This window comes from Aspergillus foveolatus, assembly GCF_047715535.1.
Source record: "Aspergillus foveolatus strain CBS 279.81 unplaced genomic scaffold BDW70scaffold_20, whole genome shotgun sequence".
In the NCBI taxonomy this organism is placed as follows: Eukaryota; Fungi; Ascomycota; class Eurotiomycetes; order Eurotiales; family Aspergillaceae; genus Aspergillus; species Aspergillus foveolatus.
Window position 1 is genome coordinate 183003 of NW_027396084.1, and position 27203 is coordinate 210205.

General features: G+C 49.0%; 12 protein-coding genes across 12 annotated transcripts; 3 read left to right on the forward strand and 9 right to left on the reverse strand.

The window, feature by feature from the left end:
- Nucleotides 1-574: 574 nt before the first annotated feature.
- Nucleotides 575-2749, reverse strand: BDW70DRAFT_135058 (putative transcription initiation factor subunit (TAF30)). Its single transcript, XM_073736617.1, has 7 exons — nucleotides 2330-2749; nucleotides 2152-2192; nucleotides 1748-1899; nucleotides 1467-1615; nucleotides 1267-1407; nucleotides 1089-1209; nucleotides 575-1027 (listed from the first exon to the last, which is right to left on the reverse strand). The coding sequence occupies exons 1-7, from the start codon at nucleotides 2336-2338 to the stop codon at nucleotides 939-941; spliced, it is 702 nt and encodes a 233-aa protein (XP_073596585.1). The 5' UTR covers nucleotides 2339-2749; the 3' UTR covers nucleotides 575-938.
- Nucleotides 2750-2775: 26 nt separating this feature from the next.
- BDW70DRAFT_135059 (Ran GTPase-binding protein YRB1) lies at nucleotides 2776-4236 on the reverse strand. The gene is made up of 4 exons (XM_073736618.1): nucleotides 3844-4236; nucleotides 3449-3707; nucleotides 3267-3395; nucleotides 2776-3212 (listed from the first exon to the last, which is right to left on the reverse strand). Exons 1-4 carry the CDS (start codon nucleotides 4126-4128, stop codon nucleotides 3145-3147), a joined length of 741 nt encoding a protein of 246 aa, XP_073596586.1. The 5' UTR covers nucleotides 4129-4236; the 3' UTR covers nucleotides 2776-3144.
- Nucleotides 4237-4438: 202 nt separating this feature from the next.
- On the reverse strand, nucleotides 4439-7746 carry BDW70DRAFT_135062 (uncharacterized protein). The gene has a single exon (XM_073736619.1). The coding sequence runs from the start codon at nucleotides 7215-7217 to the stop codon at nucleotides 4686-4688; it is 2532 nt and encodes an 843-aa protein (XP_073596587.1). The 5' UTR covers nucleotides 7218-7746; the 3' UTR covers nucleotides 4439-4685.
- A 184-nt stretch (nucleotides 7747-7930) lies between these two features.
- On the reverse strand, nucleotides 7931-10762 carry BDW70DRAFT_135065 (glycosyltransferase family 15 protein). The gene is made up of 5 exons (XM_073736620.1): nucleotides 9998-10762; nucleotides 9534-9932; nucleotides 9398-9484; nucleotides 8952-9348; nucleotides 7931-8897 (listed from the first exon to the last, which is right to left on the reverse strand). Exons 1-5 carry the CDS (start codon nucleotides 10267-10269, stop codon nucleotides 8556-8558), a joined length of 1497 nt encoding a protein of 498 aa, XP_073596588.1. The 5' UTR covers nucleotides 10270-10762; the 3' UTR covers nucleotides 7931-8555.
- Nucleotides 10763-11360: 598 nt separating this feature from the next.
- On the reverse strand, nucleotides 11361-12184 carry BDW70DRAFT_135066 (uncharacterized protein). The gene has a single exon (XM_073736621.1). The coding sequence runs from the start codon at nucleotides 12021-12023 to the stop codon at nucleotides 11808-11810; it is 216 nt and encodes a 71-aa protein (XP_073596589.1). The 5' UTR covers nucleotides 12024-12184; the 3' UTR covers nucleotides 11361-11807.
- Nucleotides 12185-12741: 557 nt separating this feature from the next.
- BDW70DRAFT_135067 (PH domain-containing protein) lies at nucleotides 12742-14788 on the forward strand. Its single transcript, XM_073736622.1, has 2 exons — nucleotides 12742-13237; nucleotides 13307-14788. The coding sequence occupies exons 1-2, from the start codon at nucleotides 12998-13000 to the stop codon at nucleotides 14276-14278; spliced, it is 1212 nt and encodes a 403-aa protein (XP_073596590.1). The 5' UTR covers nucleotides 12742-12997; the 3' UTR covers nucleotides 14279-14788.
- Nucleotides 14789-15059: 271 nt separating this feature from the next.
- BDW70DRAFT_159413 (DMT family transporter) lies at nucleotides 15060-16590 on the reverse strand (the record flags this gene model as incomplete). Its single annotated transcript, XM_073740689.1, has 5 exons — nucleotides 15060-15748; nucleotides 15814-15886; nucleotides 15955-15960; nucleotides 16036-16407; nucleotides 16471-16590. 5 exons carry the CDS (start codon nucleotides 16588-16590, stop codon nucleotides 15060-15062), a joined length of 1260 nt encoding a protein of 419 aa, XP_073596591.1.
- A 190-nt stretch (nucleotides 16591-16780) lies between these two features.
- Nucleotides 16781-18295, reverse strand: rab7 (Rab family GTPase YPT7). The gene is made up of 6 exons (XM_073736623.1): nucleotides 18066-18295; nucleotides 17955-18008; nucleotides 17797-17892; nucleotides 17564-17743; nucleotides 17366-17513; nucleotides 16781-17314 (listed from the first exon to the last, which is right to left on the reverse strand). The coding sequence occupies exons 1-6, from the start codon at nucleotides 18093-18095 to the stop codon at nucleotides 17205-17207; spliced, it is 618 nt and encodes a 205-aa protein (XP_073596592.1). The 5' UTR covers nucleotides 18096-18295; the 3' UTR covers nucleotides 16781-17204.
- Nucleotides 18296-18353: 58 nt separating this feature from the next.
- BDW70DRAFT_42475 (ATG16 family protein) lies at nucleotides 18354-19401 on the forward strand. Its single transcript, XM_073743981.1, has 3 exons — nucleotides 18354-18560; nucleotides 18627-18991; nucleotides 19056-19401. Exons 1-3 carry the CDS (start codon nucleotides 18476-18478, stop codon nucleotides 19212-19214), a joined length of 609 nt encoding a protein of 202 aa, XP_073596593.1. The 5' UTR covers nucleotides 18354-18475; the 3' UTR covers nucleotides 19215-19401.
- Nucleotides 19398-21452, reverse strand: dot1 (histone methyltransferase DOT1). Its single transcript, XM_073736624.1, has 2 exons — nucleotides 20610-21452; nucleotides 19398-20552 (listed from the first exon to the last, which is right to left on the reverse strand). Exons 1-2 carry the CDS (start codon nucleotides 21149-21151, stop codon nucleotides 19589-19591), a joined length of 1506 nt encoding a protein of 501 aa, XP_073596594.1. The 5' UTR covers nucleotides 21152-21452; the 3' UTR covers nucleotides 19398-19588.
- A 36-nt stretch (nucleotides 21453-21488) lies between these two features.
- spb1 (rRNA methyltransferase spb1) lies at nucleotides 21489-24297 on the reverse strand. The gene is made up of 4 exons (XM_073743982.1): nucleotides 24133-24297; nucleotides 23921-24070; nucleotides 22163-23864; nucleotides 21489-22112 (listed from the first exon to the last, which is right to left on the reverse strand). Exons 1-4 carry the CDS (start codon nucleotides 24148-24150, stop codon nucleotides 21556-21558), a joined length of 2427 nt encoding a protein of 808 aa, XP_073596595.1. The 5' UTR covers nucleotides 24151-24297; the 3' UTR covers nucleotides 21489-21555.
- A 101-nt stretch (nucleotides 24298-24398) lies between these two features.
- BDW70DRAFT_42518 (uncharacterized protein) lies at nucleotides 24399-27199 on the forward strand. The gene is made up of 5 exons (XM_073743983.1): nucleotides 24399-24628; nucleotides 24704-26527; nucleotides 26577-26656; nucleotides 26711-26860; nucleotides 26914-27199. The coding sequence occupies exons 1-5, from the start codon at nucleotides 24530-24532 to the stop codon at nucleotides 27170-27172; spliced, it is 2412 nt and encodes an 803-aa protein (XP_073596596.1). The 5' UTR covers nucleotides 24399-24529; the 3' UTR covers nucleotides 27173-27199.
- Nucleotides 27200-27203: the final 4 nt, after the last annotated feature.

Sequence of the window (27203 nt, forward strand, 5' to 3'; positions counted from 1 at the left end):
ATAATTTCAGCATGCGTCCGTCTTATGCCGCTTACTAGCTTCTCTGTTTCAGCTGGGCTATTTTTGTACATAGCATACAACGTAATATGATATCCGATCAGCTTCGAACCTCTCTTCAAGTAATTCAGCTGCGCAGTTAGTCTATACGTGTATGGTTACTTAAGCCTAGTTAGCTGCTATTCTTGAGGTATCCATTTCTTTATCTACACTACGCGCAATATATATATGTATCTAAAGCATGTCCAACATTTCCTTTTTTACTAAATCCTAACTATTACGCAAGGATATAGCATACTACGTTTGACCTCACGACGGGCCATTGAAGAGATAGTATCAAACCACGATAAAGGGAGCAAAAAGACATCTACACTACCAGACAAGCAGGATGGTAAGGTGGACAGCCGGAATATGTCGCTCAAACACCCTTCCCGTGCAAGCGTGTAGCTTGAGACCGAGGCAAGACGGTTTCTAAGCAGCTCTCTTTACACTTAGAGTTACCTTATGCTAAGAGACAAAGGACAAAGCCAAGTGATTACATACGGCACCTGGCATATATAATGGGACAGAAAGATGATCAGCCTTAATAATGCACTTCCATTTCCTAGATGGGATCAAGGGTAGTAAATAGATACCAACCAACAAGTTGTGAGCTTCCACCATGACGATGGCCCTTCCATTCCTCTAGAACATCCAGTTTAGAGAGTAGATCAGAAGGAATACCAGTGATAACGTGAATAGTCAATATGCGAGAATTGCAAAATGGACGTCTGGAACTCTTCAAAGCAAAAGGCCAAATAAAAGAGAAGAATGGGGATACAAAATAGGATTGGATAGGGTAGTGTGGAGTACCGGCACGTTGAGCACGGCGTAAGAAGGGTTTGAAGCCCATTGATGATATAAAAGAGGAAAGGGAAATAGGAGACGAGACACATGAAAGACTACAGAGCTCCTTTCTCCTGTGTAAACTCCCAAAGCATTTTGATCAATGGGTCTGGCAGTGTATAGAGGTCAACATGGAATTCTCCTTCTGTTAGATGGGGTTAGTGGTTGGTTCGTCGGGCTCGATCTGACTGGCATGGAGGACTTACGCTCGACATCATTCTTGGTGTAAGAATCAGGGGCCTTGTTATCATGTACCATCTGTACCACTTGCAGGAGGTCATCTTCCCCAAGTCGCTGGAGACCATCGGCTAGTTTATCCATGTCAACCTGGGAGTAAGAATGTCAGATATCAACATTTCAGTCTCTATATTTTCTTCGACTCACGCTCTTATCCGTTCGCTTCTTCTTCTTGGATCCTTCTTCTCCACCTGCAGAGCGCTTCGACTTCACCCCGTTCTCGTCGCCAGGAACAGGTCCAGATTCACGAAGCGCCGCCAATAAAGCTGGCTTGGGATTCTTGAACGTCTACAGAAGATGTTAGCATATATGACATAAGAGTCCGTCTGGAAGCAGCCGAGACGTACAATAACGTGCTTAGACTCATAGCGCGACTGCGCAAAGTTGAGATCATGTGCGATGAAGTGCTCCTTGTTGTCCGCAGCAGTGAGGCCGATCTGCATATCAAACTCACCCCATCCCTCCTCTTGAATCCTGAACGGTGGGTTCTTGAATACTATCGTTCCAGGTTAGCCCTAGCTGTAGTAATCCAGAATGTTGCGTTTATCGTCCGAGCTCTCCCCGTAGTAAGAATTGGGATAAATGCAGGGTACAAAGACCACAGAAGCTCAGAAGAAAAGTGACTGACCTTGAGTCGCTCGGTTTCCGAAACTAGGATGTAATGAGTAGGTCACCTTGTCGAAGACATTGGCTGGCACCTGCTCCCCATGCTCATTGAGGAGATACACCTCAATTGACCATGATCGAAGAGGGAAACCTTCGACACCGGAGTCCTTGTTACTGTAAAGGCGCAGAAGTCAAGCAATCAGCAAGTTTGTCCATGTATTATCACCATGATCATAATGCGATGTTTCATATAGACACGGGTAGTTGTCGAGGGCAACCGCGTATAAAGCCCATAATGCGCGGAAAAAGAGTCATTTCGCATGACCGGTGAATATGACGGCAGGATTGACACAGGAGGGGAAGAGTTGTTTGTGGATCGGGCTGTTTTCGACACGGAGATGAAGTGACAGGATGGGTTTAACGTACATGACGTGCTGCTCGGTTACAAGCTTGACGGTCCTCTTAACCTGTATGATAGAACGTGTTGTTAGTGAGATGCAAGAACAGGAGATATCAGGCCATAGAAGGAGATAACATCCAGTCCTGGCGACTGTACCGCCGTAGACCTGGGACCAGAATGGAGCAATGGCGTCGGAGAACTCACGTCGGGCATGGTGATGATGAGCTCGAAGTAGCGCGCACTGAGAGATTAAGATGATGAGAGGAAACGAGGCGCTTTTGTCAGTTGCCCCTTGAGTAAAATCCTTTTCGGGGATGCGACCTTCTAGGGCGAGAATATCGTTGGCGGCGTGAAAAGCTGGCGGCCGAGAGTTCCAGTAACCCCGCGCGATTAGGAGAGGAGGAAGCTTCCAAACTGCGCGTTATTGGCGAGTAAATCCAAAGGGCGAACGCCGAATTGATGGTTGGAGACAGTCAAGGAGGATCGAGGCGTCGTGGTGGGCGCGTGAGGGGAGGCAGAGAATACGTAGACCCAAGAATGGGCGGAGAGAGACACATCCGAGAGGTTTGAGGTATTCGAGTGGGGGATCTTGCTATCTACGCAGCCCTTTACGCCCCAGCAGCCACAAATTCCTCAGTCGGACTCTCAATTTAAGATTATCGAAATTTTCATTGTATATTTGATGGATAGGGCGTCTATCTACAGCCAAATTGCTGGGCACAACCAACCTCAACTGACGACAGTTGACGGCGCTGCCTAACATCACGGGAGTATGCCAATAAGGGCTCATTGAGGAACCATTAGCAGAATCTTCGTTCTGCTTCCTCATTCATGCGTACATAAGTGTGGTGAGAGTGAAGTTCAGGGAAAATGGAAGTTGGGAATCGTGTGGGGAAAGGGGAAATGTCGAGTTAATGAGGATCTCATCAAACTCGCTGTGATAAAAAAGGGACAAGTATGTTGTTAAGAATATGCCTCCGAACATTCGTAGTGAGTCTTGAAGGCGCTGCGAATAAAGTCTACTGTTTGAAAAGCTTCTCATTCTCCTCCCTGGCCTTGTCAAAGGCCTCCTTGAAAAGGTTGGCATCTGTAGTGTCAGATTAGCAAGTGCATACGCCCTGTTTGTGACAAATGTACGTACTTTCGCTGTTCGCAAACCGGATGGCCAAGGTCTGAGCCTCAGGCTCACCCTCACTGACATCGGCAGCAGCGTTCCAAACCCAGCTGCGGTCGCTGCCGACGTTGGGGCTCAACTTCATGTCGGGGACAACTGCGTCCTTGTCAGCACCAGCCCTGAATGGAGGATTGTCCTGAGACACTTACTGTAGTGGTTGGCGCAGACCTTGAGGGTCTTGTCTCGGCGCATGACCAGGCGAGTCTTGCCATTCTCCTTGTGCTTGAGCAATCTAACGTCGCCGGTACCACGCTCCTTCCACTCCTTGCTGTCACGGTCGAATCTGAACAGCTTGGCGCGCATCTTGAAGGTCTGCTCCTCGAGTTCCTCGTTGGTCTTGACCTCGACAGTCTCGGTAAGGCGGATAACGGGCTCAAAGTGAACATCAGGAGACTCAGGAGCCTCTTCCTATAAGTGGTTCAAAATGTCAGCTCTTGTCTATAGTTTGCCTTCAAATTACTACCCCTGATAGCACGGGACTGTAATCCCAGACCAGCAGAAGAAGCAAGGAAGTAACGCCGCAAAAGATCAAGTAAGAACATACATCATCCTCAGCCTTCTGAGCCTTGGAGGAACCAGAGGGCTCATCTACATCCTCCTCCTCCTTCTTCTCCTTTTTCGGGCCGCCACCGAACATGGAGAAGACGCTGTCGGATGTCTTCGTAGCCGCATCCTTCACTGTTTCAGCAGCAGACTCAGCGGCCTCCTTGACCTCCTCCGTCTTCGATGGCTCGGTGGTGGTGGTGGTGGTGGTGGTGGTTTCTTCGGGCTTAGTCTCCTCTTGAGCCTTGGTGGCGGGGTCGGGCTTGGTCTCAGCGACGTCAGACATGTTGAAGATGGGCTTGGTTTTCTGCGTCTCTGGTGAGTTGAAGTACTCCGATATAATAGAGCCGCAGCGTTTACCTGAGGATGGATATTCTTAAAAGACAGAATATTCTATGGGGTGGGTATCACTGAGGAGGGAGAGAAGGAGGGGAAAATTATGGGCGGCCTGGTTTTGGTCGCAAGTGGGTTGGGTTGGTTCGTGCATGTGGCCTGAGGCCATCAAGGCTGCTAGATCTTTCATTTCACCCCTCACAGCAACAACAACAACAACAATGAGACAGCTCTGTGCTGCGGAGCACTTTTGAGAAACACACAGGCATTACATGCTGAAGAAGAATTGAACAGTTATTCGTTACTACATGAAAGACACCAGGTCCCTTCGAAAATCTTTGATTCCGTCCTTGCCAGTACTACTCGCTTGAAACCAAGCCCCGCCCAACCTTACATATAAAATAAAGAGGTGTGTCGAAGCATAACACATACAAACTAACATAAGAGAAATGGGATGTGTAGAGCCAAGCGCTTTTCCCACTCATAGCTCTATCCAAACATCTACAGCCCCTATGAAGTGCGTTTCATCAAACGTCGTGCCCTCTTGTGAGCCTTGTCCAGGGTTTTCGACTTTCGCGCGTTTTGGATGTGCTCCTTGATAGCCCCAAAGCTCAGATGTTGTGCGCCAGCACCGATTCTGTTCCATGTGGTGCTCATCATTTGTCCAGCCTCAATGTTCGCCTTCTTTGTGTGACATCGTAGCACATGAGAAGCGGATAGAAAGGGTTGCATAGCAGTCCGTCGAAGAGTTTCAGAAAGCTGAGTAGAAGCAGATAGGACAACCTCAGTATTGATTGATACTGGAAGGGATTCCCGTCGGAGCAGGCTTGCTTTTTGTCGAAGAAGATGTGTCCGTTTCACCACATCTCCAGCAAGTACTTGAAGTTCAGTGGAGATTCGACCGTAAACTTCTGATAATCCCGTCTGTGCGGCACCGACGTCTCGAACAACTTCGGATGTGATACTTTGAGCGGCACGCTTCCAATTTGCGATTTTCAGCCATGGTGTTCCCAAATCCACCAAGACCATTTGCTTCACTGGTGGTCTGGATTCGGTGGTGATAGTCACGTTGACCAGGCCGTACGCCTCCGCTCGGTCTAGTTTGAGTGAATACACACCTTCAAACAGCCGGGAGAGCTCATATTGAAGTGGCTGGCCACGTCTATCAACTTGGACGTTGAATTTTGGCGCTTTCTTTGCGCCTAATGATCTAGTCGGTGGTTTTATCACGAGGTGGCAATCGCCTACTACCTGAATTTCATATTCCTCGGAGAAACCTGACGCTGCAGTGCCTGACAGAGTTCCGCCCACCAAATGCTGAAGTTGGGATAAGCCGTTGGGTTGTTGTCCTAAAACTTGAACGTCGCGCGTCGCCGAAGAAGGAATCGACAAGGGGGCTTTCTTGAGCCCTGCCGTCGGTAGAACACTGGTTGTGTATACGCTGGAAATAGGGGTACTTTGGCTGGATGTTACTGACCGCGTGACGAAGCTTGAGATCAAGACTGCGATGGCGTTCATTGCTATATAACCGAGAGCCAGGGTTGCAGTGGATAAGATGGTAAGCATGATGAGACGCAGCACGAATGCTAACTCAGTATCGTTGTTCAAGTATGGCAAAGGAAACATCTTCCGAGTGAAGTTCTTGAAGCAAAACTGCGATATCTTTCGCACGTTGTCGCGAGCCTCTGTGTTCGACTTGAAATGTTTCCTGGGGCAAATGCTTGTTAACGAGGCCAGATTTTTGTTTAGCTGACCTGGCGCGATGCTTTCAAAAGTGTTCAGGTCAATGGGATACCGCTTTAGGACTGTGGTTTTTCCTGTGGACGAATTGCGGGACTCTAAGCATATGTGAAGACTATGGTGATTGATCGGAACCAATTCCCGGGACATTTTCCACAGTGGTTTCTCTGAGATAACCATTACCGGTACGCCGTGTCGCTCCATGAACATACGCGCCAACTTCTGAGTTTCCACGGCGGCAAGATCATCCCGCGAGGACAGGAAAAAGATGGCCATATCCGGCAGTGTCCATTCAGTGGATGACGATATGCCATATTCGGTTCCTGTCCAGTGGGACGTACATGCAGGTCGGTTCTTAAATTTCAGGTTAATTGCCCTAGGCCTGTCAATGTGAGATTCGGAAGTGGCCTCAAGACACTCGTCCACAATCAGCTGAAAATGAATCGGGAGAAGCTCTGCGAAGTTAGGAATAGCGCCTGCGCCGAATGAAGTGGGAACCACGTGGTATCTCGATGACTCTGCTGAGCTGCTCTCATAGTCGCCAGAAGTACTCGAAACTAGGACATCGCCCAGTTTGTCAAGGATAATGCCACGAACCTCAGAACTTCCAAGGTATAGCACTCGGAATGGCCTATCAGTGTTGATGGTCTTCTTCGTTATCGTTTGTTGAAGAGTAACCATCAAGGTCGAGTCTTGCAGATTGGTAAGATTATCTCCCAGTTCCGCAATTCCAGGGCCATCGATCAACCGAATCGTATGCTTCAGCTGCACCCTTTCAGCATCAGGCCATTTATCGGGTTCGATGAACTGAATTGAGTCGGTGGCTTTGTAAAAAGCAGTTTTAGTGGTGAGATTACTGTCATCAATGGAGCATCCTATTTGGGGAAACCTGAGACGCAGGTCTTGAGACTCGGATATATCACTCCTATTGTCGGAGTCATAGCTTTCGTTATCTGGGCCATCCTCGGAGTGCGCATCTATGTCATCGCTACTGCTGTATCTCTCGTCAAGGCTTGCCACATCGTCTGGCACACTTGGGTCAATCAAAGACCCGGTATCCGTCTGTTCGGAGGGAGCCCCATCCTCGGAGTGTGCATCCGACGCACTGAGGGTTGCCCAGCTCTCACTCAACGGTTGTTGTGGATGATCCGCCGGCGGCGTTGACGTCATACTGATAGGTCTCGAGCGAGATAACCACTCCTCAACCGAGCCACTTAAGGGAGGCAGGGTCGGATACTGTAGATGAGAGATGTCTGTGGCAGTATGTGAACGTCTGGAGGGAGGCTCTGAAGAGTCAGCCATATCGCCAGAAAGTGGATGCCATGGAACGGAGATCAAAGCGGGTCAGATGGAGTAGAGCGGAGCGGAGAGCTCTGAGGTCGAACACAGTAGTCGACGACTTAGCTCACGGGGGTGCAGATTGTAATGAATGAATATACTTGAAGTCGAGAGTTAAGGTGATTGCGTGTTAAGGACTTCAACTATGAGATTCATCCGACAGGCTCAGCCTAATAGGCAGATGCCCGATGACAAGCTTGGCGGCTGTTGGATGAGGGGGAGGGGAGCCGGGCGGAACCAAAGGAGTCAGGTGCTTCGGACCAGTAAGTCAAGAAAGAAAAGAAGACTCGCCTAATCCGTTAGTGGGATGCCCTGGGCTTGGTTTTTAGATCTTGGTCTTGTATGCTTCTTTTGTTTTGAAGACCGATGTTGAGTTAAAAGAAGAAGAGATGGAGGGAGAGAGGTATGTATGCAGGTGGAAGGAAGCAGAAGATAAGCAGTCAAGTTGCCGCGGGGCACATGACTACAGTTGTGGTTGACTTCCAATGGTCGGAACCTACCTAATGAGAGTTGTAGTGAATCTGTCTCATGGGAAATATTGGAATAATGGAAGTGTTAATATGCTCGTCATCGTTCTAGACAGGCCGCAGTTTTACTGTATTTACAGCTGCTTCCGTTGATTACAGAGGTTGATATGCTGGTTCTATGAGCTTTAGTATGCATGATTGTACGCTTACAGCTACTAAATATCCATGAAACTGATATTTACATTCCGGAAAACAACTTGCTGAAGTTGTAGACCATTGGGCTCATCAAAGTACATGAATGAGTGCTCCGCAAGGCCTAGCTGCCATTTCATAGCAGGATGCCCCGAGCAAGCCGTCCACTGTCTATCCGCCTATCGACCTAACTCGTCCCCTCCGTTCGAGACACCTGAGCTATATACCCGGAAGTCAAGGGCGGTTTTTGGGTCGAGCTGAGGCCTTCGACCCATAAGAGCCGCCCGTGTTGCGTAGTATATGAAGGGGTAATCGTGTTCGCTGAGCAAGCACTCAACTTTCGCACAACCACTTGCTCCAAGACCAAGAATAATCGAGAAATTTTTAAGAGGTGAATTAAGTCCTTGAACATACGAAGCACGTTATATGAGTTGGCGATATTGGTGATGATAGCCACGCCATCTTCCAGAGAAGAAGTCGTCAGATCCGTGAAAAACGCCGCCCACAACCCCACAGCCAATTTACATATAGGCTCAAGCAAAAAGAAAAGATAACTCCAAAGACAATATGCTCATGGTCGATCAAGTAGGTATGGAAACGAGGACGTGAAGATTATACAGCGAATATTATAGGCGAGCCGTGTCTATGGAGATGCCCACCCTCCAGCAACTTCCACCCATTCCGCAAGGCAACTGCCTTGCTTGCCTTCGACATCCACAATATCGGTATCACACCGGCATCTGCAGCCAACTCCATTCTCCTTAACAGGATCGGGGTTTGCCCAATACTCATCCTCTTCAATACGCTCCTTCTCGTCCTCGGTCGTCATTTCAAGGTACGGAATGCGCGGTAGTTGTCGGGCAGGTGCGTTCGCAGGGCAGTGTTGAATCGTGGTGTGTCGGTAGCCGAAGTCACGGAAATAGTGAATGTCACTCGGTGACAGAAGCACACCAGCGGCGAGGGAATGAATGGGAGCATCACCCCACTGAAAGCTGCGTTAGTCTTGAACGCAAAGAGAACGAAGAACATCGACACTTACTCTCTCCATCCAGAAACCACCACTCCTATCCATCATCTCGAAGAAATCCTCATACTCTTTGCTCCGGAAGAAGTCCAAGCGCGCAATTTCAAAGTTACTCCAGAAATGGCACATGTTATAACTCTCTCCCTCCATAGTTTCAGGATCAATTTCGTTCTTCTCACCGGGCTCTGTAATGAGAATTTCCTCAGGGAGAGTCTCAGGTTGCTGTTCCTCAGGATTTGGTTCCTCGCGGGGTTCCAAAAACATCTCCCACAATCCTTGGGATTTGATATTGTTCTTTCGTTTGTAAGCGGAGGCGTAGCGAAAGATATTCGGCACGGTCTCGCGAAGTTCCTTCACAGCAATGGTGAATCCGTATGTTTTATTGGCCTCAGCCATCTTGAGGAAAGGATCACTATATACATGTGAGTCATAGTAAAGCGCAAGGATTCAAGAGCCCTTACTAGGTGATGTCGCAGAAGTACTTGATCTCGGGCTCCAAACGCCAATACCACTCGTACTTCATGAGGAGCGGGTGCTTGTAGAAGAACCTGGGCAGGATGAGCATTTGACGGCAAGCGCTGTCCGAAGGTGGCTTACCCAGAGTAGAAGCGGCACATGTGATGGTAGCTTTCCATACCTCCATACATGATTGCGGCATCTCCTTGTTTCCGGATGCCTTCTTTAGCAACCTCGTGGTCAACCCAACTAGGGTAACCCCACATTGTCTCATCGATCTTCCCAAATTCAACGGGCGCACTTGTATAGTTCTTCACAGTATTTATGAAGTTATCATCGAACTCGGCGTCGTTTAGAAAAACATAAGGGTAGCGGTACCAGCGGTTGAAGTGTCGCTCGATCGACTTCATCGACTGGATAACGCCATCAATTTCCTTATTTCTTGCGAGCACGACGAAAGCCGCGTTCGCTCGGGGTGTATCGGTGTTGATGGGCTGACAGCCCGTCGCGAAAACTTTGTCGTATTTCTCACTTATTTTCCTGTAAAGCGGGATAGTCAGACACATGAGGTGCACGAGCCGGAATTCTTGAGAAATGCCACGAACCTTATAGACGGCGGTGTGCCCGCGGGTATTAAAATACCCCCTGGCGATGACGGATGTCGGACGAAGAGTAGTAGAATGAGAACTATTACAATGCATGGAAATAATAAAACAAACCCCAGGGGTATCGAGACAGAGGAGTTGCCCTTCAACCGTATCCTGCGTCTGAAAAATGCAAATCTCGAGGATTTGTGGCCTTTTTCGTAGGACGAGTCATCAAGGGGAAGACTCGGTGTTGAGGGCAACCATTTTCGAACTCGTTGAACGACGCCCATGGGTGCAAGGGTGCCCACGCTGCGTCGACTTGCGAGAGCAATGTCAGATCTCTATTAACAGTGTAGCGCACCAGCCCAGAATCGAGGATGCTTCAGAATCAGACGGCTAACTCTTTGTAAGATTTCGCCTCAAAGTCAGATAGCTGCACGCGAGCAAACGGTTTCGAGGCGGTCCGAGTCGGCAGCGAGCTGGTAAAACAATACTGACAATACCACGAACGACGTGACTATAGACAGACGCACAGAGTGGAAGAAGGAGGAAGGGTTCTATGCGAAAGGCAGATGAACGAGCGGCCGGAGGCAAGCCTCCTTTCTGTGCAGCTTTGCTTCAGTTGACTGAACAGAGACGGATTAGGCAAGGCGTGCGTTGATACCAACGCGGACGAAATTGATCCTGAACGCTGAGGTCGAGGATTTGAGGCGGCGACCAAATCATCAATCGGAATGAAAAGACGGTGGTGAGGCCAGGTCGTTGACCAAGGAGGCTGCTGATTTTGGGGACGGACGGGGATGGTGGAAGGTCAGTCGCCAAGCGTAAGGAGGCGGGCGCTGGCAACCGGCGCTGAAACTCTTGTAAGGTATTTTACCGTATCTTGTCCTCACACAACCGCGTAAGTTCAAATCGATCTCTGGAGATCTACTTTTCGTCGCTTACTACGGCCACTTTTACTTTCTTTGGAGGTGCCTATTTCAATGATAGTATGAAATGATCATACATGTCCTTACTTTCCTCCTCCCAGTTGTTGGGGTTCTTGAGAATCCTCGACTTCAAGACCCTGAAGCTTGACAGACAACTAACACGTTGTCCTCAAAGCTCAAGCTAAGAAACCCTGCATTCAGTCCCCCCCCCCCTTGACCCGCCTCTCTGTCAGTAGTTATTACTAGCGGACACAGCCGCCTGAGCCGGCCGACAACTATTCACTCATCAGACTCTTGGATAACCAGCGGTATCACTCAGGGTCTAAAGTTGTACCTATCACGATATCTCAGAAGCGTCCGCAGTCATGATATTCGACTATCCGTATACCGGGAGAGCCCAAGTCATTAATACTCTGTTAAAGCAGTTATTTCTGCCACCATTTTTCGGTCTCTGAGCGAGCTGCGGGGAGAGTCAGTTTTTAGCACTTTTTTTCGCACAGCCAGCTGGCAGTGCTTTACTGCGTATACCGCAAGTACTATTCCGTAGTACTACGTACTCTGTCAGGTCATCCATCAACAATCGCTTGTTGAGTCTGGAATGGCCAGAACCCGGTAAGGTACGGTAACATTTATTTATGGTAAAGGTCTACCTTGAGATTGGTCAATATAGAGGCCACGACCCATCGAACCCTGGAATCAGAACCCAGGGATTCCAGACTATCCACGTGACTTGTACAAATGTGGTCTTTCTGCTGCATTCATTCAAATCGACAAAACTTGCATGACATCAAATGCACTGTTACCGGCCCAAGGAGTGCCATCCGGACGTGATCCACTAAGTATGTATATCTGAGCAAAGGCTGGAGAATATGCATATATCGCATGCGTGCATAGATTCATTATGGCTTGGTGCGACCCCTCGAGCTACCATGCTTTATCATGATTTTGGTGAAATATGAGGCTGAGTAGCTCACGATATTCATCCACAGTATGGAGCCCTTCTGGTCCCTTGCGACTAGTCGTATAGCACTCGAAGTCAGCCTATAAAATGATCGACAGGCAACTCTTTGGCCTGCGACTCCGGCTAAATATAAAGTGATAGTTGTCGACAGCATGCCGAACCGGGGTGTCAATGGATAGATATCTTCTGAGTCAAGGGCGACTTCAGATTAAGAACGCTTCCCCAATTAAGCGAAGGTCGGAGTCTTTCGCATTTGCTTTGAAAATATGATAAATAGACAAGCCAGCAATATGCATCCAATTCAGTCAAAAGGATGCAGGGGGCCCTGATGTTCTTTCAGTCCGAGAAGGGGCACTTTCAGACCGGTGAATGCATGCGTCTGACATAGTCGGCTTTGAACTCGAAATTGGACAGCGGTAATCCACCCAATCGATACTATGTGTCAGGTTTGTTCTGCACATTTCGTTCGTTATATGTATGGTGAAGGAGGTGACCGTTGATAAGCCGTCCCTGGCCAAGGCGCGGAAGCTAAACCAGACTAGACCCAACGTAGTTTAGTCAAAAGTAGAAAGGCCCTGTCTTGAATCTACTCCGGAGTATGTCTCTGCCTGTGATCTAGTATATTGCGCTGCCTATACACCGTATTATTGTCTTTCAGATTCGGTCGAGGCGGTCGCAGGTAGCTCAAAGAATAGACTTTCTAAATTCTGCTTAATGACGTCTGACTGACCGGGTTGTTTGCGTTTCCAGTGGCTGTAGAGCTGAAACGAAGTCAAAACGATCGACACCTGCAAAAGAAGGCGCCAACTCCACGGCCTATTCTGGACTTTCAGTGCCCGCCATCTCCCCTTTCGACACAGCCTCTTGACGAATCTAAAACTGCTTTGTTTCTATCAGCCAGAAGGATTCGGTTTGGTTTCTGCCTGTGATTTGGCCTGTCACTTAAGGCCTCCGTAAACTATTTTATGGGGGCCTGCTTCCATCGATCTTCCTCTGGCCCAGATGTGCGCCTGTGCGGTGCGCGCTCAGGATTCTATTAGCGCCAGCACTCTGTTCTTCGGATTTTCGATTATTGATCATTTTTTTATATGAAACAAAGTCCCATACAAAGCGAAGCTTAATCATACCATGCGTCAAATGCGCGCGGCACCTGGTCCGTTGGCCTTCGAGGGGCCGAGCACTCCGGCGATCCAACTCCCTGATGGCACGGTACAGCAGCCCTTCCTCTCGCCGATGCAAAACCCTGCCGTTCACCGCAGTAACGTCATGAATCTCGACACATTCTCTCCAGTTAATGAAAACGGGAGCTTTGAGTTTGATCGGGTTCTGAAGTCGAAGAAAGTAAACCGTCGGGTGAAGCCAAAACATGTAAGTCTCCTGCTCCGCGGAGTTTCGCGCCTGGAAAGCAAATTGTGCTGACTGGCTTGGTTGATATAGGTATTCAGAGCCTTCTGGAAGCCTGCCTACCTTGTTCTCCGGCCGAACCTGTTATCTGTCTACAAGGATGAAGAAGCGACCCGACTGCGAGCATCCATATCACTTTCCGAGGTTACAGCCGTTGCGCCCATCAAGTCGCACCGTTCGCATCGGCAACACGTTTTTGCGATTTTCACTTCATCAAAGAATTACCGGTTCCAGGCGTTGTCGGACAAGGATATGGAGGACTGGATTGCACGGATACGTGCTGAGAGTCGGATAAACGAAGACGAGGAGGCTCTTCTTGCTCTGTCCACAAGACAGGGAAACCAGGATTCTGCGGCTATAAACAGGCAGCGTGTCTACGACACCACCGACCATTCTGATGCTGAGGTTCGAGAAAGGGCGAGCTCTCCTGAGTTTGGTCGTGGGAGACCTTCTGGTCATTTTCGAAGGAGGTTTGTTGCTCCGCAGGACTATTCGGCAAATGATATTACCTCCTATTCTGAATGGTCTGATGGACCTGATGGCCATGAGCACTCAAAGTCTAAACATTCCATCAATGAATTATCTTCGTCCGCGCCAGCAGTGCAGCAATCTGCACTTGCGCGTGACTCCGGTAGAATCCATGAGATGGGGAGCCTGCGCGACCCTGAACGAGTCATTTGCAGCGGATATCTCCAGTGTCTCAAGATCAAAGGGGGTGTGCGACATTGGAAACGCCTATGGGTTGTACTACGAGCAAAGAGCCTCGCATTCTATAAAGACGAGCAGGAATACTCTGCCGTCAAGATAATCCCAATGGCGCAAATTTTCGACGTCACGGAAGTTGATCCGATGTCGCGGTCCAAGAACTTCTGCCTCCAAATCATCGCAGAAGAAAAGATATACCGACTCTCCACTCCCGACGAAGAGTCCCTTACAAAGTGGCTAGGTGCTTTAAAAAGCATCATCGTCTCTCGGAACAAGTTGGCGCCAGCAGCTGCTCCCTAGTCAAATCAATACTCGACCCATGCATCCCAGTCGCGGTACACCTTTCCTATTTTATTCGCCCCATTCCTTACCCATATCTCCTATCGCTCCCATGCTTTCCCATCGATCTCTCGATAAGTCCTCCCTCCCTTATCACTGCCACCGCTCGTTATTTTTCTTTTATCTTTCTTACTTGAATCTATAGCATACCCCATATCCCATGGCTCTGACTCACATCAATTGCTGGCTTTTGGCTTTTTTCTTAACACTTCTTACATGGTTACAGGTAACCAGATAATAATTTCACGCAACCAGGCGTATATCTAGTTAGCTTACGCTTGCGTCCTTTTGCTTCTACATAGTCTTGATATTAGCTTGGCGTCAAAGGGCGGGTGGGTGCCTGAGCTACTTCTCTCTCTCTCTTTCTTTATACATATTCCTATCGCTGCTGCTATCGCTTCCTGCATTGGTGGGCTTTGTATTCTTTATTAGTCTATTCGATTGGATTGCTCCTAGTGACCTGGATTGGACTGATAGGCTATTTCTGAGTTTCAGATTGTACTTCTATTTGGTACCTATTTTACCAATTCTTGCTCTGAAGAGTCTGATATATCATCTAGCCTCTGTATCGTGCTTCGTCGTAAATCTGCAATGTAGTTTAGTGTAACTTAAAGCGGGCGCAGCAGAAACGAAGACCTTACGTCTGTATGTGATTTGAGCCCCAAACGCCATAACTCCAAGAATTGTTGACCACAGATAGGATATGCAGGAAAGTTTCTCTAGCATAATTATCATGTACTACTTAATCATCTCTCTCCTCCCCCGGAAGAACATCATACCCCTGCACAGCCTCCTGAGATTGATTCTCATTATTGACAACCAAAAAGGAAACAAAAACAACCGTCGCCCCAAACCAATATAACGGCGTTGCATACTCTCCCTGCAAAAAAATCTGGCCCACCAGCGAAAGGGGTATCGTCAGACTAAGCCCAACCGTCACAACGAGCGGAGACGTAAGCAGCATCGCATACGCCCAGCAGATATCGGAAAGGAGAGAGGAGAGCGCGTTGATGAGAATAATCATCCAGACTCTCCTGGTGTCGGGTAGGGCGAAGGGCTCCACGCCAGTTAGATGCAAAAGCACGAAACCGGGCCAGAGAAGGAACATGTTGAAGACGCCGACTAGGCCGAAGAAGAGCTGCATGTTGACGCGGGACTCGTCGCCGACTTGTCGCTTTAGCACCACCGTGTAGACGCCGTACATTACGGCGCTGAACGCGGCCATCGCGTCGCCTAGGGCGATCTCGCCGGCAGATTTGGGTGGGAATGTGCTTCCACTGCCATCATGGCCGGCGCTGGGGTCGTCGGTTGCGGAGAGGTCGACGCGGGATATGAGGATTATGCCTAGCAGTGAAGCAATGACGCCGAGGAATTTGCGGCCGGTGAATTTCTCGACGCGCAGCACGGCGCCAAAGATCAGGGTCCATACGCCTGGGACGAGTTAGTTATATTTAAGATTGTGTGCCTTGTATTCATGTGTAGGGTAGGTAACATACCACTGGTAGATGTCAGGATTGTGGTGCTGCCGACGGTAGTAAATTGTAGACAGGCCATTGAGAAGTAGTTTGCCTAGCATTTAAGACGTAGTTGATCAACACATATTTCACGAAGGCCCATGTTAGCACCCTATCACTTACAGTAAACTAGTTAAACTCCATTAGCCAATATTCACCACAATGAAAGCACGACGCAAAAGCCCGATTGACAGAACAACTCACCCACAACAAACAAAAATGAAAGCTCAGCTTCGCGGTCTCCTTCAGACCTAATTTCTCTTTTCTATGACCTTTGCCCACGCTTCCTCTCCTAGAAGCGCTCCACGCTCCGGAACCATCATGCCCATGCCCATAATCGGCGCCAGGACCAGTGCCATGGTCATGACCGAGAATGCGCTCAGATTCAGCGCTTGAGTAATTGGAGTCAAAGCGTTGTAATAGGTTTTCAAACGACTGGACCTGGTATAATTTCCCCGCACGGAAGAGACTCCAGAGCCTGCTGGAGACGATTATGAAGAGTGGGAGAATGAAGATTGAGGTATTCAGGTAGGTGACGAAGAACGGTTTGGAGTACGTATCGTCGGCGAAGATAGTCTGTGAGAAGGAGTGTGAGAGTTCTTGTTTGAGATATCCAAGACAGTTCGGACAAATACCTACACTAGCCAGAAAGTTCGACGCGGTCCATAGTATCACCACTATCAGGAGCAGACAGATGCCCAGGGTCTTTCTAGCGGTACCGGCTAGTCCAGAGTGTCTTGCGTTCGACGAGGACTCCATTGAGATGCAAGAATCTCGAGGGTTTGCGCTCAGGTGAGAGTCTGGAGCTGCCGGTCGTGCGTGAGATTGCGTTATCAGTCGCAATCATGGAGGTGACCCGCTGCGGTGAGATACGGAGCGCATGATCACGGCATTTTCAACGAGTGTCTGCTCCAATAACTAGCACATTACTCCTAATAAAAGACTACTCTCTTAAGTCCGCAGCCGTATTTATAATTTAGGGTTGTATATGGAAATGGATCTAGAGAGGTCCAAGGCGTGGGTGGTCCACCGAACCGCTGCGGGGTCACGAGGAGTCCCCTATGCACGCATTCACTGCTACTCCGTACGTGTTATCAAATAGTAGTGATGATATTCCAGACTCCTAGTAAACCGTAACTATACCCTCATATAGAACAAAACATCAAGAGCAGAGCGCAGTCGAATCATCCGAACCAGCACGAGAAAAAGACGTGGAAGTGTTAAACGAGGAACGCCGAAGTTGGATATACAGATACGCTCATGGTAAATCGCATTTCTTCAAGCTTGGAGCAGACAGTGTCTAAAGCGCGGCAGAAAAAAAAACATATCTTGGCCATCAAACAAGGATAAGAGTTGTAGCACGATAGCCGTAATCAGCAGGCGCAACCGTCGCGCTCGGTAGTATCGTGGATGTTGATCGGATCAGTGTAGTCGCCGCCGTATTCTTCCGCTTCTTCTTGAGCCAAGGCACTTCGAGCAATGACTAGGGGGATATCAGCAATGATCCAGGGTAACACTACCGACGAGAAAATACCTTCGAAAGCTTGTTCGACATTGACAGCTTCCTTTGCGCTAGTTTCGAAATAGGGAATGTTTCCTTTCGACTGGCAAAACGTCATGGCTCGCTTAGAAGAGATCATCCGCTTGCTTTCCTCCATATCAATTTTGTTTCCGATAACCACCTAGAACAGCACGATTAGCCGAGCGCAACCACGGCCCGATGACAACTTACGAATGGAAAACTCTCAGGGTCGCGCGGGCTAGCCTGAATGAGAAACTCGTCGCGCCAGCTGTCAAGTGCCTCGAAGCTCTTGGAGTTATTCACATCGTAAACAAGGACACAACAGTCAGCTCCCCGGTAGAATGCGACTCCTAATGACTGGAATCGTTCTTGCCCGGCGGTATCCCAGATCTACCCAGCTTGGTTAATTTGCGAATGGAACGGCGGTGCCGTGGGATACGTGCCTGCATCGTTACTAGGCGGTCATCGACTAGAACCTCCTTCGTAAGAAAATCGGCACCGATTGTAGCCTTGTAGCTTCCGCTGAACTTCTTGTTGACCTGGTTGGGGAATCGGTGTGAGCGGAGAAACAGGGCCTGCTTGGGAATAAAAAACAACTGACATATTGGTTCATCAAACTTGTTTTACCGACACCACTGTCTCCGAGAATAATCACCTAGAATGATACAAGTCAGTTCAGGACAGCGGCGTAGTGGCACAGCGGGTAAGGTACCTTCAGCATGACCTTCTTCCGTGACGACATGGTTGTGGCTGGATAGTCAATAAGTAAGGAGCGCAAAGCAGAATTTTAGAAAAGACAGATAAGAGTCCCCGAAAGCGAGAGTTTGTAGGCTGCAAGGACCGGCGCCGACGCAAGATGATAATCAGTTGGGAGAAGCGGCTTGGAGGATGGTGAGGAGTAGTTGGGATCTCCGCTCCTGATGATGAAAGCGGTGTGACGGGGGAGGTACTAAGGATATGAGGGGTCGTCTGTTTTAGCCTTACTGCACTATAAGTGCAGCCTGCCCCGTTGCGGCCGTTTCTGACCAGAGCGATCTTTGAATTTTGAAACCTCGCTTGGTTGCGCCTTGCGATGCGTTCCTGAGCATTATCTTTACCCCATGACCTTCTATCGTGATTTGCATGGCCCACTGGAGGGAGGAGTACGCGGCGGCGTTGGCAGCTCGTGATCGGCGTGAGAAGGCCAACGTCGCTATCTACAATGCATGTACGCACACGCAGGCATCCAATTCCCAAAGGCTGCCCAGCCGACTGACTTTTCCGCCTGCTCCAGATAGCCAGCTCGCCGATAGAACGGCGTCTTCATTGATAGCAGTATCAAATCTCCAGAGCGACGCTCAGCGATCGGCACTTTCTACTCCAGTCGCCGATCCTAGACAGCAGCAGCCGTCTCCTGCATCAGGGCCGTCCCCGCAAGACATAATACTCGCAACTCGGGCAGACTTAGCCGAAGCGCAACGATCTCGCTCGGAACTCGAAGAACAGCTAGCACGCGTAACAACAGAATTGGAGAAGCTGCGGAGAAGGAACATCCAAAACGGCAAGCGGATCAGTTCGATGGAAAGTGAAATCACACATTTGCAGCTTAGACTAAAGGATAGAGATGAAGAGTTAAGAGAGAAAGCGAAATTGTTGGAAGTATGGTACCCTGTTCCTTGGAATGAGTTTATGGAGGGAGAAATATTCACACTCGTTGTATTAGGGCTTCCAAGACGAGATCGCAACATTTGAGCTCCAGCTCAATATGGCTGAGGAGCGGTCGAACCGACTGCAGAAGGAGAATCAGGAATTGGTTGATCGTTGGATGGCCCGGATGGGAAAGGAGGCAGATGCCATGAATGATGCTTACCAATTCTCGTGATACCCGGCTTCTATCCATTAACTTCTGGACACCGCGCTCTCTAATCTTCTCGATATTTCATCTCCACACTAGAACGATATTTAAACTGGATAGATGGTTTTGTTTCATAATGAGAACTGAAACTCTGCGCTAGCTTTTCTTCTACGATGCTTACATGTGGCAAGGTGCAATAAAACGCAGTCATATATCATAAATCACAGTGGGCGACGAGCGCTGTCTATGGTATATTTGGTTTAGTAGTGGTATCTTGTTTATGTAGTCCAAAAGTATGTCCCTCCAGCCAAAAGTCTGTATAACAAAAAAAAGGGTTTGTACAAATGTACCAAATTTGTCCAGCATAACGTTCTTGAATCGTCATTGCGAAAAATGGTTTGTTAAGCCAAGCTTTCCGAAAAAGCCTTGAGTCGAGAACTGTCTTTGGTCGCGATGAAATAAGAGCCTCCAACGTCTGTCCAACTGACGCTGTTAGACCAATACTGCCTCTGTTTCACTGTCAGAAGGTTGATAGGTGAGTTGAGATTCCGTGACTGGATCTTATGACCGACAGGGACGAAAGACTTGAGAGAGACGATCTGGCATCCCTCTTTCATATCCAAAAAATGGTTGATGAGCTCGTTATTGAGTTGTGGGGTAAACGCTTGGTTGTTTATTAAAACGACGTCGGCTCTTTTTAGTACGTCGATGATACTCTGTTCCTTGAGAAAATCGCCTCGTACAAGATGTGTTTTGCCTGGAGCGATACCCCATAGCCGACAGCGGGCCTTGAACTCCGCTTGTTGAAGCTCCGCGAGATCGCATGCGTTCTGCATCATTTCACAACCCCAGCTCTCACAGCCAATCTCCAAAGCTGCCTGCAAAACCACATTACCGACACCCGAGCCGAGATCGACAAAAACATGGTTTGACTTCAGCCCGGTCTCCTTGAATATCGTGCTAATAAATCGTGGGAGAAGTTCTCCGTAGACATTGTCCGTTCCGTTCTCGTACTGCCGAAGAGAATCAACTCGCGGGGATACTGTCCGGGAGTAGATCTGAGTTAGGATGCGTTCCACGTGCGGAAGACTGAGCCGATAGGTGGCGTCCATTTTTTTCGCGATACTACCGCTTCGTCGAAGCCGTTCAATCGCAACATTGTAGTCCTTCACCGACTCGCGAAACTCACGCTCAGAACCCCGCGCCAGCGCTCGCCGTAATCTTCGTTTGATTCCTGTCGACTCATTGTTGAATTCGTCCAGTTCGTCTTCTGGTATATACGCTTGAGTTACCGTTTCGATAACCTGAACAATATCGTCGAGGGGCTTAAATTCGTCGTCGTCGCGTGGAACCACTGCTTCATATCTAACCCGAGGAATGATATTAGCCAACTGGACGCCTCTGACCAGCTTATAAGCATACCTTTCTTTCGGCGTCGCACTGGGATATTGAAGAAATATTTCGGAAGTCTGGTTCGTATTCTCGAAAGCTGGCTTGAACTTTCCCGGCTTCTGCACAGACGTGATCTCCGAAGCGTGGACAATGGGAAGCGACTTCGTCTCGTCGCCAGAGAATGCCTTCAGTGAGCGCAGCCGTCTCCCGTAATCCGGTTCTGTACTTTCGCCAGTTCTCGCACGTTTACGTAGTTCGAGAGAAGTATCCGTATCGCTTCCTTCGTCATCATCGTCACTGGACAGCCGCTGTTCAGGAGTCGGACGCTTACGGTTGCGTAATGGTGTCAGCCGTCGCTTTGATGGTGAAAAGCCTCTTTCTCCCGAAACTGACCGACTGGCTGTCTCTGGAGCTTCCTTTTGAAGCCCGGAGGGAACAGTTCGAGGCGCCTTGTTTGCGGAGTGAGAAGAAGGAGCAGCGGGGCGCGTTTGAACTACTCGGCGAATCTGAGGCTTTTTTACTTGGAGAGTAAAGCCTGTCCCTCCTTTTTGGAGGTAATCGAAGCCTCCCATCGAGAAGTTGTCGCAGCCGACTGGGATATAGTTCAGAAAATGAAGGTAAAAAACTGACTAGACGAAAAGAAAGGCGTCAATATGGACATGAAACTAATAATTTATTGATGGTAACATATGTACGACAAGCCACAGAAGTAACGAGAGAAGGAAAAGAGAGCGTGAGCAAATGCGAAAATCCAGCCCCAGCCCCGTAAGACAGATGGTAGTCAAGAAGGTAGCCCTGTCAGTCGATCCATTATAGTTGCGTTGCCACTCTTAGTCATACGTAGGGTACTTGGGTAGGTACCCGCTCCCGCTCCCGTGGCTCTGGGTCTAATCATCGATAAGTGAGCGTTTTAGTATACAGCTGCGGTCACGGGTATCAGATTCTCTAGCTAGTCTATGTACATTCACTTTATAGATCACTTTTGCTTCTTTTTCGCCAAGCGCTTCTGAGCCCGCACATCCTTCTTCATTCTCGCATCCACAATCTTGTACTTGCCCTTGACACCCTTAGGCCGGCCAGAGATACCCCGGTTACCTCCTTTGGCAACGACCAGTTTCACGTTCTGCTTGGGCTTCTTCTTGGCCGCTCTGCTCATCATTCGCGCAATCGCCTGCGCCTTATCTCTCTCGCTCATTGTTTCATCGTCCGCTAGCAAGGCAGACTTCTTGCGTAACTTCTCGATCCTCTGTGCTGCCTTGAACTTCTTGCGGCCCTTGGCCTCCATCACCTTCTTGATAGGTCGTGCGTTGATAGCGCGCCACTTCTCCTGGATTGCGGCTGCGGCTGCTTTGGTGATTGGCCTGTTGGGTTTACTGTGTTTGTTTTCGTCATCGAGGAACCATTCCGGGAGGCCATCGACGTCTCGGAACGCATAGCGGTTGAATCCGTCATCGAACACATCTTGTGACTTCTTTTCTCCAGTAGCCATTTGTTGAGCCAGTGCCATAGCCTCTGCCGTGATGATATCAATGTCTGGAAATTAGTTAGAAGAAGCTCTTTTTTAACCTCTCGACGTTACTTACCGAGCTGGCCATTCTTTTTGCGCGGTTCATCCGTGTCCTCGTACTCATCATCAGAAGAGTCTTCAGACGGCTTAGTATCTGCCGTCTCCTTGACCTTCTTCTTTTTCTCAGGAGCAGCTTTATTTTTCGGTTGCTCTTCCTCTTCCTCTTCCTCTTCGTGCTGCTCGTCCCGCTCGTCCTTAACAGTCATGTTGTTTGTTCCCTCTGCTTCGTCCTCTTCGTCCTCAACATCTTCTAAACCTTGAAAGATGTCCTGGTCAAAGAAAAGTGCAGCGCTATTGGATAGAGCTCCATTGGTAGGAACAACAGGAGCTTTGGATTCTGCTTCGTCTTCTTCGTCATCGCTTCCTTCTTTGTCCGAGTCAGAAAATCCTTCCCACTCTTCCGCCTCGTAGTCTTTCCGAGCTTTCTTCGCCCGCAATTTCGAGTCCTTGTCTTCCTTGCGTTCCTGATACTGCTCATATAACGAGTCAAGCTCTCTCTCCAACCGATCCCCCTCATCATCGCTATCATCGTATTCCGTTTCGGACTCGGACTCTTCGCTTTCGCTCTCAATGACAGCCAATTCCTTGCCTGATGCCATGGCAGCGGCCGCTCCGGCCTTCTCAGCGCGCTTGAGAGAGAATGTAGCATCTTCCCCTCCGGGACCCAGTTGCTCCATTCCAATATCCATAGGAGTTGTCATGTGCATCTGCATTCGAACAATCTCTTTGCGTTTTCTCTCATTCTCCTTGCGCCTTTCCTTCTTACTTCTGGCACTCTCCTTTTCCTTAAGACGGAGAAGTTCTTCTTGGATCGCAAGCTCATCATCCATAGGAGCAACCTCGGCAACCTCTTCGGCTTCATCATCCTTGGCTTGTCCCTTCTTTACTACCAGCCCAAACTTCTCGCGAACCTTGAGACGCCACCTAAGAAGGTTCCTAAATTCTTTCTTACCCAGAACTTTCAAATCCTCACAGCAATTCCTGATCTCGTCGGTGGTTTCTGGAAGTCGATCCAAAGTGGCTAAAGCAAGGTCTCCTCCGGGTTGTTGCTGGAAACTAAGCTTGTTGCACGAACCGAGAATCGCAATCGGATCTGTGGTGTTGATGAACTCCGTTACAGGGACCTCCTTGAATTGTGTCCAATCGCCCTCTTCATAACCCTCTCTCTTCCGCTTCTTCTTCTCAGGGTTAAAAACCTTGGCCTCATTGTTGGGAGTAGGATCTGCCAGTTCGGCAAAGACATGTTTGGGATCAAGGAACTTGGGGTCAATGCGCTTCGGTGCCTTGTAACCGCGGCAGACAACGAAGATTTCGGCGGACACATTTCGAGAAGACGGAGGCTTGGTCGCTTCGACAGACATGAAAAGCTGCTTGAAAACCCAGAGTAAAGGGTTGTAGTCTTTGGATCTGAAGACCTTCGTGACAAATGTACCACCCTCAACAAGAAACTCTGTAGCGAGTTTTAGGGATTCGAGCACCAGTTCCGCTTGGGAGAAAGCATCCTGAACCCACGCCGTACCGACGTTCGGAGCACCATCGTGCAAGACAGTATCCGCTTTCCAGTGCTTAAGATGCGACCGAATGGTGGCGCGACACTTTTCAGTCGTGATATCTTGTTGGAAGGTGATAACTCGGGGGATAGGCTTGATTGGGGCCAAGTCGACACCGACGATTAGACTTTGAGCGGGCATGCATTCTGCGGCGACTTGACACCATGACTTGATGAACGGTCAGTATAATTTCGGCCAAAGAAGCAAACATCTGGTGTACTCACACCTGGTGCAGCACAAAGATCGAGCAACACCTTGCTCTTTTCCAAGAAGCCATACTTTTTATTCAGCTGTACCAACTTAAATGCTGCTCTTGCCCTGTATCCCTTTTCCTTCGCCAGGCGATACCACTTATCCAAACGACCTTTACCGTGCTATGAAAAATCAGCTTAAAAAACTCGACACCGGAAAACATCCGTTAAACCTAATTTAATACCTTTTTCTGAATCGCCATTGTGAGATACCGGGTGTCCAGATGCGGACTCGACAAGAACCCGGGGCCACAGAACTAACCTGAATATGAGGCGTGTTCTTGAGAATCCAGTTTATCGGCGAGAAAAAAATCCCAGGACTTATCGACCGAATCGACGCTAGTCAGTCCTGGCCCACATAATTGACACCTAAGAGGTCAGGCACCGGGCGGTGAAGCCTGCTGATAATGTGACTGACATCAGCGGTTGGTTGGGAAAGAGGGCTGAGATAACAATGGCCTTGCTAATATTCCTCTGATCTTAGTCCCTTATTTCTCTCATCGACCACTCCCATAAGCATTTTAGCGCCTTGAAATTGTTCCACATATTGCATACTTTGGTGATGTTCTTATCGCAGCTTCCATGGCGTCCCCGGCTTCTCGCAAGAGAGTAAAGCCTAGCCCCCAATCGCCTGATGTCACTTCGCCCAACAGCAAAGGCTCCAATTCAGGTAGAAGCTCAGTAAGTGTGTTATTCTGAATTCAAGCAATATAAACGTGCTTGACTACTTGGCTTTGGAGCTGATCTTCATGAAAGTGGTATCCAAGTGTCTGGCCATCAAAAGCGGCCCCCATTACCGAGGTAGCCCGTGAGAGCATCTCGATGGCCAAACACACTCCGTCCGACGTCGCGTCTGAATCAACCCTCCCACTCTATTCACCAAAGCAACAACGGAATCCTTCTCTTCAGCTTACCAAAAGAGCAGGCGGGTTGACAAGATCTTTACCCGCTAGTGCTACGACAACCCGCATCAACATTGCTTCTGATGGTTCCACATCGGCCCCGGCAGAGGAGCAACCGGACCCCACGTCGCCAGGAAAGACCGCCGATACAGCTGATAAAGAGATATTGAAGGATACAAGCGCGGTAGAAGCAGATAACTCAGAGGATCATCAGTCGGACCCAACCGGCGAGCCTGCGGTCTCGAGCAACCTGGATGCGGCTGTAACTCAACCTGCTGGGTGGCTCTCCTGGGTATACGCTCCATTCGTATATAATAAGGCTACAGCAAGCGATTCGACCGCGGAAACAACAACGGAACAAACGGCGGAAACTGAAACCCCTGCAGCGGACCATTCGTCGAATCAAGACAACGAGTCTGCACCTTCAGAGCCAAGCCCAGAACAAGACAAACCTTTTGGGATTACAGAAATTTCGTCAACATCGCAGACACGCTCCTGGCTTCAGATGTGGTACGGCTCATCCTCGACTAAAGGGCCGAAGGCATTCAAGGATGAAGCCTCTTGCAATGCGCAGGAACAACACCCTCCTGCTCCCGTTGCGTCATCAAGGTCGGACGAAGATACTGAAAGGACGAGAATGGAGGGCGGCACTGATACTCCGAAGAGTACAAGTACAAGTACCAAGCCATCTGCCTGGTCTTTCTTCTTCAGAGACTCTGCGCAAGAAAGACCCCCAGAAGCGCAGGCGACTGAAGCTACCATAATTCAGGATCCACCTACTGAACAGTCGACAAGTGTGTCCGACTCCAAAGCTGGACGCAAGACAGAAGTCATCAATAAAGGAAATGTGAAGGTTAATGCTCCTCCAAGCGGCCCGCCGTTGCCGGACAATGTTGTGTCAAAATCAGCGGGTGCCCCGGAGGCTCTAGTCCCAGCTGCCCCTGAAGCTTCCAAACAGTTACAGAAGATCATTCCAAACCAAGTACTCCCCAAATTCAAGGATACATTTGCCTTGCAAGACAGACCGACGCTGCTCCAATCGCTGGGTCGATTTCTCCACTACAGCAAGGAACCCAGTAACAAACATGTCCACAAACTCGCTTATCCCCAACGCATCAAAAAGGCACTCTCAATAGGAATTCATGGTTACTTTCCTGCTCCGTTAATACGGAGCGTCCTTGGTCAGCCCACAGGCACATCCGTCAGATTTTCGACTTTGGCTGCCGAAGCTATACGCAAATATACAGATGATCAAGGCTACACTTGCGAGATACAGAAAATAGCTTTAGAAGGCGAGGGAAGGATCGCCGAGCGCGTGGACCTGCTCTGGAAACTACTTCTCAACTGGATGGAAGAAATCAGGAGCGCTGACTTCATTTTGGTCGCGTGTCATAGTCAGGGCGTTCCAGTGGGAATCATGCTGGTCGCGAAACTAATATTGTTCGGCTGTATCAATGCGAACCGAGTTGGAGTCTGCGCGATGGCTGGTGTGAACCTCGGGCCGTTCGCTGATTACAAGTCTCGGTGGATTAGCGGATCCGCTGGGGAGCTGTTCGAATTCGCCTTGCCCTACAGCAAGGTCTCTAAAGATTACGAGTCTGCCTTGAGGACGTGTATAGACTTTGGAGTACGAATATCTTATATTGGAAGTATTGACGATCAACTCGTCTCTCTGGAGGTAAAAACCTTGAATGGCATTCCAAGAATCCAAGAACTAACTCAGACAGTCATCCTTGTTCTCCCCTGTATCCCACCCATACATCTACCGCGCAGCCTTTGTCGACGGAAGAGTCCACGCTCCAAGCTTGTATGTCAAACCTTAACTGTATAAACCATAACACTAACAAGTTATCTCTGCCAGCGTATCTCACCTAGTCGGATTCGCCCTCAAACTCCGCAATCTCGGCATCTCAGATCACGGCCTAATTCGAGAACTAAGTTCTCCCCTGGCGGGCAGCCTCTACACTGGAGAAGGCCACTCCAGACTCTACGACGAGGAAGCCGTATATCGGTATGTTATCGACATTCTCTCATTCAGATTTATGCTAATTATCTAACCCGCAGACTCGCCATCGAGTTCGCCCTCGAAACGTCCCCTGTCTCCAATGCACCCCTCCACATCAAACGGAACTACCCGCCACCAGTACCAAATCCTTATATTCTCCCGTTTGCCATGCGTGGTCTCCTGGAAGAAGAATACGTGCGGCACGAGCTATACAATGAGACTATGGAACTCCTGAAACAGTTTGATGAATGGAAGCCGACAAGTAAAGTTCTTAAAGATGTAAAGTTTCGCTTAGAAGGCATACGTTCTAAACTTTGAGTATCAATACTACATGCTACTACATGGAGAG

Coding starts and splice junctions, on each gene's coding strand:
- BDW70DRAFT_135058 (XM_073736617.1), bottom strand. Junction 1,900..2,151: donor GTAACCGAGCAGCACGTCAT/GTACGTTAAACC, acceptor GCGCCTTTACAG/TAACAAGGACTCCGGTGTCG. Junction 1,408..1,466: donor ATGAGTCTAAGCACGTTATT/GTACGTCTCGGC, acceptor CATCTTCTGTAG/ACGTTCAAGAATCCCAAGCC.
- BDW70DRAFT_135059 (XM_073736618.1), bottom strand. CDS start 4,128: ATGTCTGACGTCGCTGAGACCAAGCCCGACCCCGCCACCAAGGCTCAA. Junction 3,708..3,843: donor CTCAGAAGGCTGAGGATGAT/GTATGTTCTTAC, acceptor AACCACTTATAG/GAAGAGGCTCCTGAGTCTCC. Junction 3,396..3,448: donor GGTCTGCGCCAACCACTACA/GTAAGTGTCTCA, acceptor ACAAGGACGCAG/TTGTCCCCGACATGAAGTTG.
- BDW70DRAFT_135062 (XM_073736619.1), bottom strand. CDS start 7,217: ATGGCTGACTCTTCAGAGCCTCCCTCCAGACGTTCACATACTGCCACA.
- BDW70DRAFT_135065 (XM_073736620.1), bottom strand. CDS start 10,269: ATGGGCGTCGTTCAACGAGTTCGAAAATGGTTGCCCTCAACACCGAGT. Junction 9,933..9,997: donor GGCACACCGCCGTCTATAAG/GTTCGTGGCATT, acceptor CCCGCTTTACAG/GAAAATAAGTGAGAAATACG. Junction 9,349..9,397: donor TACTTCTGCGACATCACCTA/GTAAGGGCTCTT, acceptor ACATGTATATAG/TGATCCTTTCCTCAAGATGG.
- BDW70DRAFT_135066 (XM_073736621.1), bottom strand. CDS start 12,023: ATGCTGTCGACAACTATCACTTTATATTTAGCCGGAGTCGCAGGCCAA.
- BDW70DRAFT_135067 (XM_073736622.1), top strand. CDS start 12,998: ATGCGTCAAATGCGCGCGGCACCTGGTCCGTTGGCCTTCGAGGGGCCG. Junction 13,238..13,306: donor GTCGGGTGAAGCCAAAACAT/GTAAGTCTCCTG, acceptor TGGTTGATATAG/GTATTCAGAGCCTTCTGGAA.
- rab7 (XM_073736623.1), bottom strand. CDS start 18,095: ATGTCGTCACGGAAGAAGGTCATGCTGAAG. Junction 17,893..17,954: donor CAAGTTTGATGAACCAATAT/GTCAGTTGTTTT, acceptor TTCCCCAACCAG/GTCAACAAGAAGTTCAGCGG. Junction 17,514..17,563: donor ACCCTGAGAGTTTTCCATTC/GTAAGTTGTCAT, acceptor GTGCTGTTCTAG/GTGGTTATCGGAAACAAAAT.
- BDW70DRAFT_42475 (XM_073743981.1), top strand. CDS start 18,476: ATGGCCCACTGGAGGGAGGAGTACGCGGCGGCGTTGGCAGCTCGTGAT. Junction 18,561..18,626: donor CGTCGCTATCTACAATGCAT/GTACGCACACGC, acceptor CGCCTGCTCCAG/ATAGCCAGCTCGCCGATAGA. Junction 18,992..19,055: donor AGAAAGCGAAATTGTTGGAA/GTATGGTACCCT, acceptor TCGTTGTATTAG/GGCTTCCAAGACGAGATCGC.
- dot1 (XM_073736624.1), bottom strand. CDS start 21,151: ATGGGAGGCTTCGATTACCTCCAAAAAGGAGGGACAGGCTTTACTCTC. Junction 20,553..20,609: donor AGTGCGACGCCGAAAGAAAG/GTATGCTTATAA, acceptor TCCTCGGGTTAG/ATATGAAGCAGTGGTTCCAC.
- spb1 (XM_073743982.1), bottom strand. Junction 23,865..23,920: donor ATCTTTGTGCTGCACCAGGT/GTGAGTACACCA, acceptor CCGTTCATCAAG/TCATGGTGTCAAGTCGCCGC. Junction 22,113..22,162: donor CAAAAAGAATGGCCAGCTCG/GTAAGTAACGTC, acceptor ACTAATTTCCAG/ACATTGATATCATCACGGCA.
- BDW70DRAFT_42518 (XM_073743983.1), top strand. CDS start 24,530: ATGGCGTCCCCGGCTTCTCGCAAGAGAGTAAAGCCTAGCCCCCAATCG. Junction 24,629..24,703: donor CCAATTCAGGTAGAAGCTCA/GTAAGTGTGTTA, acceptor TCTTCATGAAAG/TGGTATCCAAGTGTCTGGCC. Junction 26,528..26,576: donor ATCAACTCGTCTCTCTGGAG/GTAAAAACCTTG, acceptor TAACTCAGACAG/TCATCCTTGTTCTCCCCTGT.